This window comes from Micropterus dolomieu, linkage group LG23 (assembly GCF_021292245.1).
Source record: "Micropterus dolomieu isolate WLL.071019.BEF.003 ecotype Adirondacks linkage group LG23, ASM2129224v1, whole genome shotgun sequence".
Taxonomy (NCBI): Eukaryota; Metazoa; Chordata; class Actinopteri; order Centrarchiformes; family Centrarchidae; genus Micropterus; species Micropterus dolomieu.
In genome coordinates this window covers 5462847-5479675 of record NC_060172.1, presented here as the reverse complement: position 1 = coordinate 5479675, position 16829 = coordinate 5462847, and the positions used below count along the sequence as shown (strand labels likewise).

The following is a 16829-nucleotide window of genomic DNA, read 5'->3' as shown; positions in this document are numbered from 1 at the left end:
TAAGCAGCCTAGTCGGGATGGGGTCTAAGAGGCAGGTTGATGGTTTAGATGAAGAAATTATTGAAGTTAGTTGGTAAAGATTGAGGGAAGCAAAACAGTCTAAAGATATATCTGGTTCTACAGCTGTTTCTAAGGTTCCTGAGTTAAGAGATAAGTCGGTGCCAGTTGAGGGCAGGTCTTGGTGAATTTTGTCTCTAATAGCTAGAATTTTATCATTAAAGAAGCTCATGAAGTCGTAACTACTGAGAGCTATGGGAATACTTGGCTCAATAGAGCTGCGACTCTCTGTCAGCCTGGCTACAGTGCTGAAAAGAAACCTGGGGTTGTTCCTATTTTCCTCTATTAATGACGAGTAGTACGCTGCTCTGGCATTACGGAGGGCCTTCCTATAAGTTTTAAGACTATCTTGCCAAATTAAACGAGAATTTTCCACTTTGGTGGAATGCCAATTCCTCTCAAGTTTCCGTGATATTTGCTTTAATTTGCGAGTTTCAGTATTATACCATGGAGCTAACCGTCTTTGTTTTAGTATTTTCTTATTTAGAGGGGCTACAGAGTCGAGTGTCATTCGCAGCGAGCCTGCAGCACTATCAACAAGATGATCGATTTGGGAGGGACTGAAACTAGCATAGATTGATTGAGATGCTAACTCATTATTTTGAGATGCTAACTCTTTATTTTGAGTCGCTAACTCTTTATTTGAGATGCTAACTCTTCATTATTTTAAGATGCAAACTCATTATTTTGAGATTCAAACTCATTATTTTGAGATGCTAACTCCTTATTTGAGATGCTAACACCTTATTTTGAGATGCTAACTCTTTATTTTGAGACGCTAACTCATTATTTTGAGATGCTAACTCTTTATTTTAAGATGCTAACTCATTATTTAGAGATGCCTTGAGATGCTAACTCATTATTTTCAGATCCTAATACATTATTTTGAGATGCTAACTCTTTATTTGAGATGCTAACTCTTTATTTGAGATGCTAACTCTTCATTATTTTAAGATGCTAACTGATTATTTTGAGATGCTAACTCCTTATTTGAGATGCAAACTCATTATTTTGAGATTCAAACTCATTATTTTGAGATGCTAACTCCTTATTTGAGATGCTAACACCTTATTTTGAGATGCTAACTCTTTATTTTGAGACGCTAACTCATTATTTTGAGATGCTAACTCTTTATTTTAAGATGCTAACTCATTATTTAGAGATGCCTTGAGATGCTAACTCATTATTTTCAGATCCTAATACATTATTTTGAGATGCTAACTCTTTATTTTGAGATGCTAACTCTTCATTATTTTAAGATGCTAACTCATTATTTTGAGATGCTAACTCTTTATTTGAGATGCAAACTCATTATTTTGAGATTCAAACTCATTATTTTGAGATGCTAACTCCTTATTTGAGATGCTAACACCTTATTTTGAGATGCTAACTCTTTATTTTGAGACGCTAACTCATTATTTTGAGATGCTAACTCTTTATTTTGAGATACATACTCATTATTTTGAGATGCTAACTCTTTATTTTAAGATGCTAACTCATTATTTAGAGATGCCTTGAGATGCTAACTCATTATTTTCAGATCCTAATACATTATTTTCAGATGCTAACTCTTTATTTTGAGATGCTAACTCTTTATTTTAAGATGCTAACTCATTATTTAGAGATGCCTTGAGATGCTAACTCATTATTTTCAGATCCTAATACATTATTTTGAGATGCTAACTCCTTATTTGAGATGCTAACACCTTATTTTGAGATGCTAACTCTTTATTTGAGATGCTAACTCATTATTTTGAGATGCTAACTCCTTATTTGAGATGCTAAGACGCTAACTCATTATTTTGAGATGCTAACTCTTTATTTTAAGATGCTAACTCATTATTTAGATATGCCTTGAGATGCTAACTCATTATTTTCAGATCCTAATACATTATTTTGAGATGCTAACTCTTCATTATTTCAAGATGCTAACTCATTATTTTGAGATGCTAACTCTTTATTTGAGATGCAAACTCATTATTTTGAGATTCAAACTCATTATTTTGAGAAGCTAACTCCTTATTTGAGATGCTAACACCTTATTTTGAGATGCTAACTCTTTATTTTGAGACGCTAACTCATTATTTTGAGATGTTAACTCTTTATTTTGAGATACATACTCATTATTTTGAGATGCTAACTCTTTATTTTAAGATGCTAACTCATTATTTAGAGATGCCTTGAGATGCTAACTCATTATTTTGAGATCCTAATACATTATTTTGAGATGCTAACTCTTTATTTTGAGATGCTAACTCATTATTTTGAGATGTTAACTTTTTATTTTGAGATACATACTCATTATTTTGAGATGCTAACTCTTTATTTTAAGATGCTAACTCATTATTTAGAGATGCCTTGAGATGCTAACTCATTATTTTCAGATCCTAATACATTATTTTGAGATGCTAACTCTTTATTTTGAGATGCTAACTCATATTTTGAGATGCTTACTCCTTATTTTGAGATACCTTGAGATGCTAACTGATTATTGTGAGGTGCTAACTCTTTATTTTGAGATGCTAACTCTTTATTTTGAGACGCTAACTCATTATTTTGAGATGCTAACTCATTATTTTGAGACGTTAACTTATTTTAAGATGCTGACTTATTATTTTGAGATGCTAATACCTTATTTTGAGATGCTAAGTCTTTATTTTGAGATACCTTGAGATGCTAACTCATTATTGTGAGATGCTAACTCATTATTTGAGCTTACTCATTATTTTGAGATGCTAACTCTTTATTTTGAGACGCTAACTCTTTATTTTGAGATACATACTCATTATTTTGAGATGCTAACTCTTTATTTTAAAATGCTAACTCATTATTTAGAGATGCTAACTCATTATTTTCAGATCCTAATACATTATTTTGAGATGCTAAGTCTTTATTTTGAGATGCTAACTCCTTTTTTTGAGATGCTAAGTCTTTATTTTGAGATGCTAACTCCTTTTTTTGAGATGCTAAGTCTTTATTTTGAGATGCTAACTCCTTTTTTTGAGATGCTAACTCATTTTTTGAGCTTAATCATTATTTTGAGATGCCAAGTCTTTATTTTGAGATGCTAACTCGTTATTTTGAGATGCTAACTCATTATTTTGAGATGCTAACTCATTATTTTGAGATGCTAACTCATTATTTGAGCTTACTCATTATTTTGAGATACCTTGAGATCCTAACTCATTATTTTGAGATACCTTGAGATGCTAACTCGTCAGTCAGAAAGATTTTCAATGTAATGACTAACAGTACCTTTTTTTCCCACAGTGGCAGAAATGGACATATTTGTGTGTCATTTAATTTAGTTTATGTTATACATAGCATTTTGTAGTATTTGCATGAATATATATTATGTTGACTCAGAATTAATTACTTCTGATTAATCTAAATTATTCTTGTCAATCCCAGTTTTTAGTCTCTAGTCACACCAGACAGGTGAAAGGTGTGAAGGTGCTCCAACCAGATGCTGGATCACAAGTTACTGCATTGTCATCATTATTATTGTAGCCAGAAAATATATTTAAATAAAATAAATTTAGTGGAGTAGATGTCTAAAATAGAAAATAGTTGAATACCGTTAACTCTGTGATGATATGCCTACACTATTATGTTTTAGATAGATAGATAGATAGATAGATATATACTTTATTTATCCTGAGGGAAATTCAAGTATCCAGCAGCATACGAAACATACATTAAAATAGAATTTAAATTAAAATAACTTATAACACAGTATAACAGTGCAAAAACGGTAAACAGTGCTAAATGGACTGCAGATGGAGGTAGAAATTGTTCTTTTGTCTATTGTCCTCCCTGTCATGACTAGGAGCTGTTGTACAGTCTGATGGCCGGGGGGACGAAAGAGTTTTTAAGTCTGTTGGTGGAACTGGGCTTGGACAGCAGTCTGACACTGAACACACTCTGTCCGATGAAGGTGGTGTGCAGAGGGTGGCGGGCGTTGTCCAGTATGGACAGCAGTTTGTCCAGGGTCCTTCTTTCTGCCACTGTCACTAGAGAGTCCAGCTCTGAGCCCACCACTGAGCCAGCTCTCCTCACCAGTCTGTCCAGTCGACCGGCGTCTCTCTTCTTGCTGCTTCCTTCCCAGCAAACTACAGCCTAAAAGAGGACGCTGGCCACCACAGACTGGTTAAACATCTGCAGCAGATGTTGAAGGACCCCAGCCTTCTCAGTAAGTACAGACAGCTCTGCCCTTTCCTGTGGAGAGTGTCCATATTTCCTGTCCAGTCCAGCTTGTCATCTAGCTGCAGCCCCAGATATTTGTAAATCCTGACCACCTCCACATCGACCCCCTCAATGGACACAGGCTGGAGATGTGGTTTCTTCCTTCTGAAGTCCACCACCATCTCCTTGGTCTTGGAGGTGTTCAGCTGCAGATGGTTGGTCCTGCACCACCTCATGAAGTCCTCTACCAGGCTCCTTTACTCCCCCTCCTGTCCATCCTTGAGTATTTCTGCATGTGCCAGAGCCCGGTGTTATACTGGAAGTCAGATGTGTACAAGGTGAAGAGGACGGGAGAGAGCACGGTACCCTGTGGTGCTCCGGTGCTGCTGACCACAGTGTCTGACGTGTGGCCCTTCAGTCTGACGTACTGTGGTCTCTCTGTGAGGTAGTCCATGTCACCAAACGTGGGTCCACCCTCATCTCTGTCAGCTTTTCTCTCAGCAGGAGCGGCCAGATGGTGTTGAAGGCGCTGGAGAAATCAAAAAACGCCATTCTCACAGCGCCGCTCACCTTGTCCAGATGTGAGTAGGCCCTGTGGAGCAGATAGAGGATGGCATCCTCCACGCCCACCTTCTCCTGGTATCCAAACTGCAGTGGATCTTGTGCATGGTGAACCTGGGGTCTGAGGACATTTAGCAGCAGCAGTTCGAAGGTCTTCACGATTTGTGATGTCAGTGCTACTGGTCTGAAGTCACCCGGCTCCCTGGGTTTTTTTTTCTTGGGAACCGGGATGAGACATGAAGTCTTCCAGAGCACTGGGACCCTCCCCAGCTGCAGGCTCAGGTTGAGGACATGCTGGAGTGGCTCCCCCAGTTCAGCAGAACAGGCTTTAAGCATCCTTGGACACACTCTGTCCGGGCCCGCTGCTTTCCTTGGACGGAGCCTCCTCAGCTCTCTGCTCACCTGATCCTTGGTGATGGTGGTGGGGAGGGTGTTGAACTGTCCATGTGTGTGGAGGGTGGGGGTGGTCTGCAGTCTGAGGTGGTGATGGACATGGGGGTGTGAAGTGGGCCATCGCTGGTTGTGGGAACTGGAGTATCAAACCTGTTAAAAAACAGTTTTAGCTGGTTTGCTCTCCCAGCATCCCCCTCTCCTGCAATACTGCCCTTCTTCTTGCAGCCTGTGATGGTTTTCATGCCATCCCAGACCTCCCTCATGTTTTCTCACCGGTACTGAGCTCATTCGATCAGATCCAACACCAGAACCAGAACTTCAACACTAGAATGTTGAATCTGATGAATTTGCTGTTCAGGTGTTGTTACTTTGCTCTTTTCCAGCTCCCAGTGTTCGGCATATTGGCACCCATCGGCTTTTACGACTTCTGTTAACTACGGGTCAAGTCTCCCAAAACGACATATATGACCGCTCCCCAAAATGACGTGCGAGTGTCGGGAAGTACCAGCAGGCGTACCCGACCTTAAAGGCGCTATATGTAGTTAATAATTTTTTATTGCGTGAAGGGTTTGTAATCTCACATAAAAACGATCCACTTGCCGGGTTTTTTAGTTACCTCTGATGGCCAGTATGCCTATTAAATATGTGAAGACTCCCGGTCGGATTCTCCAGAAAATGCCTCTTATCTGATGCATCTGAACAGTGCACACAGAAACAACACCGCAGCTAAAAACATGGAGCCCGCTAAGACCCTAAAACTACCGGCTCCCAGCACAACACAGACTGCAAGGGTGAGGATAAGGATATAAAACAACAATTAAGTTTTATGTGCTGGAGCCTGTCAGGACAAAACGAGAATCAGATCGAGGTCGGGTGAAAACGCGGTCAGAAAGGTTTGAGCCACGGAGAGACCTCCACTCTGTTTTAGATATAAAAAACCGACACAGAGTTGGCTTTCGTCCTGTTGGGTCCTATTTCAGCCAGAAAGGATGTAACGCTACAAAGCTAACGCAGAGCGATTTGTTTATGCTAGCCTGTAGTGATGCAAGGCAGGGCAGCCAGCTAACATTACGTTAGCTCAGACCTGCCACTGCTTGCTTCTTTTAGATTTACTGTTGTTTTACTGACACTCAGGTACACAGCTTCTCCACTGTCTCTGTCTCTTTAACTTTAGTGACCCATATAAAATACAGCACTGCAACATAACAGCGCAGAACAACAACACAGTGGAAGAGCTATCCACTAACAGTAACGTTACCTACTGCGGTCTAACTGTTATAAAGTGTGACACAGTCTCATTTTAATATTCAGTCCAGCTCACGATGATAACAAAACGGTTATCATCTAAAACATGTAGCTGTGCTCACATCGCTGAGCCTCCGGTGAAAGATACACAAAGAATAACGTTGGTTACTGAGAAGCAGACAGGCGAGCTAACGGCGATGTAGCACGTTATCATTACAGTTGACGTTATCATGTCATGAGCATGGACTGGTTGAACAAGCAGCTGATAAAAATATTACTGTAACAGTGCAGTGGGAGTTTACCTGAGATTCTCACGAGTTCGAGCACACACCTGGTTGCAAGTTAAAAAACCGCTGAAAACTACATATCGCTCCTTTAAGTACATCACGTGACCTGAGTTTATATGACGTTTAATGTTTGGTCACCTTAAAAGTTTGACTTTCTTCCACACGGGACTTGAACCTCAGCCTCCTGAGTGAAAGTTTACTTGACTCATCCATCCACCGCCACTCCTACTCACGTGGACTTTGTCGCTCTTTATACTACGTCACCTGACTGAAGACGGTGTTGCTCATGAGGGATCAGATGTGACTGGAAATCAAGACAATCAGAAACTAAATGATTTTTAGATGTATTTTGAATTCATTAGTGGAGAAATATTTGATCGGTTCCTGGTTACAAACATCACTGAAACAAAGTGCAAACATGTCGTCCTGCAGAAAGTTTGTAACATCAGAGTTTCACAGAAATGACACACAGCGACATCTTGAACACCTCCCCTCTCATCGCCACCTTTAACCTTTATTTTATACGTGAAAAGAGATTTACACCTGAAGTCAGAGCGAGAAGAGGAGGAACAGATTTGTGCTTTCAGTGCAATCATCATGGTGTATATTTAATATTCATGACTAACATCCGCACAGCTTTCAGTCACTTTAGTGCAAAATAAACATCTGGTTTCGCATCAAACGGCAGTGAAGCTTCTTCTTTTTGCAGGTTTACAGTCCTTTTTCACAACAGCTCCGGGTCCAGCCTGTTCGTAACGACAACACTCGAGGAAATCTTCGTGCTGCAGGTCTGACACAAGCTGTAAAGCCTGAACAAGTCTCGGCCAACAGGCTGATTGTGATGTTTAAATGTAAAAAGCTGACTGATGAGTGTCAGATTCACAGCGACATGAAGCGTCTGCAGCGGAAACCTGGAGGAGACGCAGCAACAAACTTAATCTCCTGATTAAAAGTTTGATCCCGGGGGTGTTTCTGATGTGGGTAAGAAATAAATATTAATCACAGTGATGTTTGTAATTGGTTGTAATTGAAAATGCACTAAAATGTTGAAGAAACACGCTGCAGTAATAACATCTCAGTTCAGAGACCAACAAAGAAGGAGCAGTTAAAAGGAAATGAATCACTAGGGTGTGTCTGCAGATGTTTATTAACTGTTCACCTCAAGTATTAAAATGACAAATTAAAGATTAGGTTATGCATAATCTCTGGTGAATAAATATCGTTATTTAGAAAAGTATTTTCCTGGACTCCACCTGACTAATACGACATCATCAGTTCTTAACACTGAAACAGTTTCACTGCAGCTGCTGATCAAATGGTTCATAATTAGAGACGTGCAGCGCGTACTCGCGGTACACGGTGTGCAGCGCGTACTCGCAGTATACAGTGTGTACTTAGGGGTGTTTTATTTTGAAAACTGAACTTATCTATGGCGTTCTGTGTCGGACTTCCTGCTTTGCGCTACTCGTCTTTCCGGGTTAGAATTAAGACAGCTCTTTGGCCAGACTCTAAACGCAGAGCCGTTGCTGTGGTTAGCAGGTGTTTTGGGTTGGATGTGAACAAAAACGCGGAGGTTCCTGTGGCTTGTTGCACTAAACGGAACCAGCCGATATGACATGCGACATCATCAGTCCAGTTGCAGGTGGATCCGGTACCTGCTGGTGGAGAGGTCATGTGACCAGGGGCCTGTACTACGAAGCAGGATCTGAGATTCAGCCTTTCACCGCAGTCTGAGCTCTTTTTATGGCATGAATGTATTTTTGGTTTGTGTGAAGTTAATTTAGAACAATGTTTGGAACATTTCTGTGAAATAAATGAATCTATCTAGGATAACGGGGCCGATTGGGGCGGCATTAGCTCGGTCTGTTAGGACTTGGCTTGGAAACCGGTGGGTTGCTGGATCAAGTCCAGCACGACCCATTCTGAATGGGCCCCCTGAGCAAGGCCCTGAACCCCGAACTGCTCCCCAGGCGCCGTACGATGGCAGCCCACTGCTCTTAAATAGGATTGGTTAAATGCAGAGAACAAATATCCTCTTCCCCTCCCTTTTTTAAAGAATTTCACGTCGGGGATCAATAAAGTATTTCTGATTCTGGGTCCGATTCGCCTTCGCCGCTGATTCCCTCTTCTCAGCCTCGAGTTCATCCAGTTTGATTCTCTTCTTTTGTTTTTCTTTGCCAAAACACACAAGGTCGACCAGCTGACGACGACCGTCTGCCTCCATGTCTGTGAGATCCCAAGTCCCCCAGAAACGCCAAACCGTTTTAATATTAACGCCGAGTGTGTGGTCCTGAGACTGAACCGTCTGGTGTGTCATCGGGTCATTCTCTCTGTGGGATCCCACGTTTTTAACATCGCTCTAGATCTGAAGATCCTCTGGTGAGCAGCAGGTGTTCAAACACGCCGTAAGAACACTTTCATTTAATGGAACACAAACGTAACTGTTGCCTTTCAGCTGCAATATCAGTTCACCTTCCTGTTTGTCCCATATCACCATTTGCTTTTCTGTGATTGGTCATCTTTGACATGAACGCGCTCACGGTTGTGTTGCACAATATATTGACTGATTACTGTTATCGCATTATCACGTTGAAAATGTTGCAGAAAGTTGTGGCGTCCGCTGGCTGTGTGGCCTATGCCGTTTTTCCAGTACCAGCTTGCCTCGACTCGGTTTGGCCCTGCTCTCTCTGACCAATCAGCAGTCTGCTGTGTTTTCACGTCACATTTTAGTATCCCTCCGCTCGCATGGAACCTCGACGGAGGTGATCCGAAAAAAGTACCTGGAAGCAGGTACAGGTGCAACATTTCTACAGTGGAAACCCAAACAGAGGTGAGTCGAGCTGGTACTGTGCAGTGGAGAAGGGGCTTTAGTTGCATAGGTGGAAATCGTGAGGGGGGTCTGGACTTAATTAAAATAATTATATGATACATACTTAAAATAGTTGTGTAAGTAGTAAACCAGTGCAAAGTGGGCAAAAAGAATAGAAAGAAGATGAATGTGAGATCAAAGGGGGAACGTTTCTGAAACCCACCAACGTGTGTTTTTACATGTTTAAGAAAATCAAAATGAATATCGTAATATCAGATTTTGTCAATATTGTGCACTTAGTGAGCTGATGGCCAGCTCGAGTGACGGCTGAGCCTGATAACGGACATGTATCCTGGGTTTGTGGAACCTGCTTCGTGGTACGGGCCCCTGAAGTTGGTCAGCATCCTCCTGGATCCAGGTCCTTCACATACGAGGAACGAAATACTGCAGGACACGGTGCACAGGTGAACACCAGATCCGCCTCCTGCGCCGACCTTGGTGACATCACTATGACATCATCAGAGGTGTTTTCTGTTACAACTGGTTTCACCGGCTGAACGTGAACAGGAAACACATTTTCACGAGTAAAACTGTCGGGGTGACCTGAAGATCACGCCCAATGCTGAAGCTTCAGCCTCAGTGTGTGTGTTTCCATCAGTGTCTTCACATTAATGTCCTCCTCCTCTTTCTCTTCTTCTTCCTCCTCTTCCTCCTCCTCCTCCTCCTTATTGAGGCTGATGTTTATTGTTCTGGAAAATGAAAAGTGAGAGAAGAGAAAAAAATTTAAAATATTAAACGGATGCACAGCTAAATCAAAAGTTCGACCAAAGCTTTTTCCTCAGCTTTCAGTTTTCTTCCAGTAAGTTGACATTTAAATGGAGAAGGCGAGGAGACAGACACCAGCAGTGAAGGACAGGTTTAAGGTGTGCAGTACTAGATTATTTAGATAGACTACAGTATTTTAGGGCCACAGTGAGGAACAACAAGCTGAGACTTGTCTCTGTCTGAGCGACGAGCGGAAGTTTTATTATCAGAGGGAATGAAAGCAGCTTCATGAAGCATGAGTCAGTAACCCAGATGTATTGCGAAGCAGCAGCTGGAGTCCAGCAGGGACCTGGTCTGATCCAGAGTCCCGGCTTCAGTGCATGATAACGGGTTACCTTACTGCACTAGGTCCCGTCCAGACCACCTGACAGACACCGGACCCCCTTTGTTCTCAGGATCAGACAAAGTTTAGGGAAGCTGCTGCTCTTCATTGGAGCTCATCAAGTAGGTGGTCCTAAAGTTATAAATGAGGGGGGGGTGCAGAGGAGATGTGACTCTGCAGACCAATAACTGGAGGCTGCCTGAGTTCCTTTCTCTGATAGATGCTGTATGTGCATATTTACCACAAAAGGCTCTGACTGATCTAAAAATATTGATGGAAAAACCGTGTAGTCATTTGCTTTTTAGCCCCCAGCAGTGACTGCAGGTGTTCCTTTGAGGCTGCATACAGTGCCGGGCTGGATCCCAACCTCCACCTTCATGGACTCTGAGGTGCATTCCTGGTGAGTCCGTGAGGGTTTTCAGGCTGCCCCCTTTTCAAATCGTCAGGTGCGTGGGGGCTCTCTGCAGACTTTCTGTAAGTCTTTTATTGTGGTCATTTTATGGCCTTTTACTGAGGCCAGCCTAAGGCCTTTTTATTGTGGCCAGCTTAAGGCCTTTTATTGTGGCCGGCCTAAGGCCTTTTATTGTGGTCATTTTATGGCCTTTTACTGAGGCCAGCCTAAGGCCTTTTTATTGTGGCCAGCCTAAGGCCTTTTATTGTGGTCATTTTATGGCCTTTTACTGAGGCCAGCCTAAGGCCTTTTATTGTGGCCAGTCTAAGGCCTTTTATTGTGGCCAGCCTAAGGCACACCTGTGCAATACCCATGCTGTCTGATCTGCATCTTGAAATGCCACACCTGTGAGGTGGATGGATTCACAGATTTTGACAGATTTGTGAATAATATCTGAGTGAAATAGGCCTTTTGTGTGCATAGAGAAAGTCTTAGATCTTTGAGTTCAGCTCATGATGAATGGGGGCAAAAACAAAAGTCTTGCATTTATCATTTTGTTCAGTGTATAGCTGGCTATAGGCTCGCTGCTCGTTAAGCTTGTTAATCCCATAAAGCACATTGCTCTGAGAGCAGTCAGAGGAGTGTATTAATACTTCTATTAATGTTCAGACAGACTTTGAAAGCATCACACAGGACACAAACACGAAGCTGTACAAACCTCCTCTGCGTCCTCAGGTCAGTGACCCTGCTGCAGACAGAGAGAACAGTCAGAACACTTTCACACTAAACTCATTATTTTAACCTACGTTAAGAGTTCAGGCCGGCTGTCGGGACCTGTTTTGTTGTGTACAGTAAAACGACACAAAGTATGAACACAGACTCACCGCCGCAGAGTGACTCAACTTGTCAAAGCGAAACTTGAGGTTAGGTCTGGGAGAGCTTTTATTTTTCAGCTCTGAAACAGAGGAAGCAACAAACGTGTCACAGGAAACTCAGAAGCTTAAGAGGTGTTAATTAAATCATTTCATTTGTTAATTATCTTCCCACTATTATACTATTATACTATTTTAGGTTTCCTTTATTTCTTCCTTAAGTGACACTCTTAAGTGACTGTTAATGTGTGTGTGGAGCTGCAGCTGAGTTTCAGTGTGCATGATGTGTTGAACACTGACAATAAAGCTGAACCTTGAACTGGTTTCCTGTAACAGTCCGTCTGTATTGATCTGTTGTGGCTGAAGGTTCATCGACAACATTCAGATGCAGCTTTTAGCCGACAGCAGCACTTTGTCCCGAGTGTCTCTGCACTGTTAGTGTACTTTTACTCCAAACTAGTCCATGTAGTAACTCTGCATGCTGTCATATTGACATGCTGGCAACATATGATTTACTTTGTAAATCTGCATCAGGATCAAGCAGGGCTGGGTATCAAACTTGTGCAAACTGAACAAAGTACAACACAATATATAAAAGTTCTGATAAATAAGAGTCAAATGTATAAAACTACAGAACACCTTTTTAATATATCTGATACTACTACTACTGACTCTAATACTACTACTAATGAACATCAAATAGTGTCTGTATTGTGGGGGCCAGCGAAACAGAAACTAGAAAAAATACCAATACAGTACTACGACTAAAAATAATACCATATGTCATGTTATTGCTTTCATAATAATGATAAACAGGACTCTCCTACACAGGCTAATAATTATATATATATTTTTCTGGCTCTATGATACAGTGACGAGGAGGAAATGCTGCCCTTTAATTAATCTAATACTACGTGACCGTCTACAGTGAGGACCTGTGTGTTGAGCCCCTTTTCCACCCCACGGTACCAGCTCGACTCGCCTTTGTTTGGTTTTCCATTGTACAAATGTTGCTCCTGTATCTGCATCCAGGTACTTTTTTTTGTATCACCTCCGTCGATGTTCCAAGTGAGCTGAAGCGATACTAAAATGTGGTGTGAAAACACGACAGACTCAGAATCGTCACTATTCACTGCATCATCACTGCACCAGACAGAGTCCAGCAACAGGAAGTTTTATATTTTACAGTTTTCATACGTTATTTCATCACTAAATCCACTTCTGAGAAGTTTAGAGGTGAGAAATCAGCTGTGTAGATTTAGAATATTGACAGTTTTACGAGAAGTGATGAGTTGAGGAGCTCCGCGAGTGGCGGCGGGGGGAAGCCTGCGCCTGAGGTACATTGAGAGGTCCTTTCTGCAATGGAAAACGGAGGACGGCCAAACCGAGGCGAGGCGAGCTGGTACTGGAAAAACAGCTTTAGATACTTCTTCAGCTCACGTTTATTCTTATTATTAAGTGCCCTCTGGTTTAATCATGTCTGACATGTCTGACTGTAACTAGAGACACTACAGTTTAATCGCTCTTTAATGTCGGCCTCCTCCACAGATAAACACATTAAGTTAGCTTTGTGGCTAATTTAAGCGTTACCTGCTGTTGGTGATGTTAACAAATATTTAGAAGGAATAAATTAGAGAGAAACAATCTCTAGCATTAAACGCGCTGCTGAGCCTGGAGAGGGCACTGAAAAACGGGAGGGTTAGCAAGTCTGGTCTCTGAAGAGGAAAAGTGATGAGGGATATTTATTATTATTTAAGTCATGTAATTGACGTGACTAAAGACCAACTCACCGGGAACACTGAGTTACCAGGAGCTCCTCACCGTAGCTCCGGCAGACTGCTGTCAGCTGATGCAAAACGTTAAATCGGTCGGGCTCTAGTTCTGCAGTTCAATCAGGAGCTGAGATATGTGGAAAGTTAGGAACCGAGAAGCAGAATCCAAACGCACGGTCCACTGGGTCTAACTTGGAACCGGTCCTCGATACCCGACCCCTGGATCATGATGCAGCAGCTTCACCCAAATTAACTTCTGTCCAGCAAAATATATCAAATAAAAAGTAAATACTGACGATGCTGCCGTTACATTTTTAATCATTACTGAACGCTTAAAAGACACGGACCTCCCCGTCTCGCTCTCTGTATTGATATTGGGGTTATTGATCCAGAGTTCAGCATAAATAACCTCTTCATCTGGTCTCTTGTTGGGTCGAACCTGGTGAAGCTGCGTTCAGTCTAACGCAGTTTACCGTGTGACACCAAAATGTGTGACCGGATCAGATTCTGCGACCCAAATGGGAAGTTAAGCGCCAGAGGCTTTGTTGATGATGTGAAGCGGTTGCAGTTTGGTTGGGTTTAGGCACCAAAAGTACTTGGTCATGGTTAGGAAAACATCGTCGTTGAGGTGTAGTCACAGAATCTGATAGGTCACGGATTACGGATACGCCATGTTGGTGTTTTACCAAACTGACTTACAGCACGCCGACCTGCCGTCTGGAGGAAAATCTCACTGTGATTATTTGTAGTGGCTGTTTTCTGACACTAAACACAGAACCTGGTGTGTGTTCCTTCATTTAGACAGAAAATATAAAGACTAAATCAGGAGTCCTGTAATTCAGATTTATCACTTCCTCTGATTGTGTGCGTGCAGCAGGAAGTTGTACTGAACCTGTGGGGCTGCGACAGACGATGAGCGGAGTTGAACTTTGACCTTCTGCCGTCGCAGCCTGGGCGAGCTAAAGACAGAGAGAGAGAGAGAGAGAGGACAGGTTACTGACACCACAGACTGAGTTTGACTTAAATTAAACTTTATTTCCCTCTGTGGCCTTTTTAATAATCCCTCCTGTTCACCAATAATTATAAAGCTAAAGTTAAGCAAACACTTCCATCAGACTTTTCACATTAAAAGTCTTCCAGCATTCCAGTTATTGGCAGGCTTTTAATGTGAAAATCAACAGGAAAGTGTTGACTTTCACTGGCGGCTGCGTTGATCCAGAAAACTGGAATTAAGAGATGGATGAAACGCTGCTCTCCTTCCTGCTCTCCTGAGGATGGACCCCTTTAGATTTTCCCGACACCGTGACCTTTCCTGTAGCGCCACCATCAGGACAAACTAGGACAAAATCACGCACAGTCAATATGACACATTAACCTTTGTAACGATTGCTAAACAATATCTAATGAAATACACCTGTGCACAAGATCCTCGTCGTCACAGTGGAGCTCTGGTTGATTATAAAAATGACTTCTTCTGTAGCACGAACTGCTTATCCTGCGTACAAGGTCGCGGGGGGCTGGAGCCAATCCCAGCTGACATTGTGCGAAAGGCGGGGTATAACCTGGACAGGTCGCCAGTCCATCGCAGGGCCACACATAGACAAACAACCAGTCCCGCTCACACCGAAGGACAATTTAGGGTCACCAATTAACCTAGGATGCATGTCTTTGGACGGTGGGAGGAAGCCGGAGCACCCGGGGAGAACATGCAAACTCCACACAGAAAGGCCGGGGCAACCGGGGTTTGAACCCACGACACCGCCGCGCCGCCCCAGCTAACATGTTGTTCAGGTAAAATCTCATCTCATAAATCAATAAAATTATAATTATTGGGTTCGAACAGCAGAGTTAAGTCTTTTGTTACTTCAGTAACTGTCCCGCCCCCCCGGACATCACTCTCCTGCAAAAGTATTAGGAGGCTGTGCGATTAGTTCGTGTCTCACCAGGTGTGTGTCGTCTGCAGGGATGCTGAAGCTGCAGGTGCTGGATGTCGATCTGGAAATCTTACTGCTCTCCTTCTTCATGTGGATCCTGCAGATTACAAACAAAACATCTTACTGCTGGCCGACACGGTCCTGTATCCAGGGTACAAATTATACAGTGAGAACCTGGGGGGCCACTTTTCCAGTTCTTGAAGGAAACCCAGCACAGTGCAGGTCTGTGCGACAGAGAACTAAAATCTTATAGTGCTGTCAGACCAAAAGCGAAGTGAGCGTTCGGGGCGGTGAGTTTACATACAAAGTCAACGCAAAGACGCGTACAGCCGCGATTTGATTTTTGATTTGAGTTGATTTATCTTCACTGGAGCTTCTTAGCAGCTTTTGAGCACATCCGGTTTCAGTGTTGTTGTTACTGTCGGTCGGCCCTACTTCATATTTATATAAAACCGGACAAACATGTGTCTGTAACTTTGTTCCAGCTGTCGTTGTACTTTACTGTGAACAGGTTAGCGTAGCCCTGATAGATCCAAACTCCATTCAGAAAACAAACATTTTTGAAGTTGTTGTCCTGCTGACCTGACAAAGCATCAATTCATATGTTTAACAAATCTGCATCATGTTGTTGTTATTTCGGCATCTGTTTATTTACTGTGGGTTCATACAGCTGTAGTAATGGTTTATTCGCGTTGTGTGTGAACACTCAGCAGTTGTCCAGCGATAAAACCCCCGCGAGGAGAGCGTTGCGTGGATTAAATTCACATTTGGTCTGAATGCCGCATCACAATGCTTACAATATACACATTACAGTGTTGATGTGGAGCTGGAACCAGTCCAAGATCGTTATGACGTCTCATTAAAATCTATGTTTGCTGTTTGGTTTGTTTACGTTGATGATCCGGTGTTGGCGAGGGATGACCCGGTCCTGGTCTGCCCCCTAGTAGATTCAGCTTTAATCCTCCAGGTACACGCAAAGGACGCAGGCAAGTGTGTGAACTATGCTGTTTGCGTCGCTGACGCCTGCCTACGCCTGTCTACGCCTGTCTACGCCTGTCTACGCCTGTCTACGCCTGCCTACGCCTGTCTACGCCTGTCTACGCCTGCCTACGCCTGCCTACGCCTGCCTACGCCTGTCTACGCCTGCCTACGCCTGTCTACGCCTGTCTACGCCTG

At 42.7% G+C, this 16829-nt stretch overlaps 1 protein-coding gene across 2 annotated transcripts in view; it reads right to left on the bottom strand.

The window, feature by feature from the left end:
- Positions 1-8799: 8799 nt before the first annotated feature.
- LOC123962912 (rap1 GTPase-activating protein 2-like) overlaps positions 8800-16829 on the bottom strand; it is a 34416-nt gene continuing 26386 nt past the window's right edge. Inside the window, exons 18-22 of one of the 2 annotated variants that reach the window (XM_046039411.1) lie at positions 15663-15750; positions 14612-14678; positions 11960-12030; positions 11794-11823; positions 8800-10286 (exon numbers count right to left, since the gene is read on the bottom strand). In XM_046039411.1, coding sequence (XP_045895367.1) covers positions 11812-11823; positions 11960-12030; positions 14612-14678; positions 15663-15750 — 238 coding nt within the window. In that variant the 3' untranslated portion in view covers positions 8800-10286; positions 11794-11811. The remainder of the gene's footprint in view (positions 10287-11793; positions 11824-11959; positions 12031-14611; positions 14679-15662; positions 15751-16829) is intronic. The other variant, XM_046039412.1, reaches the window with a different exon arrangement.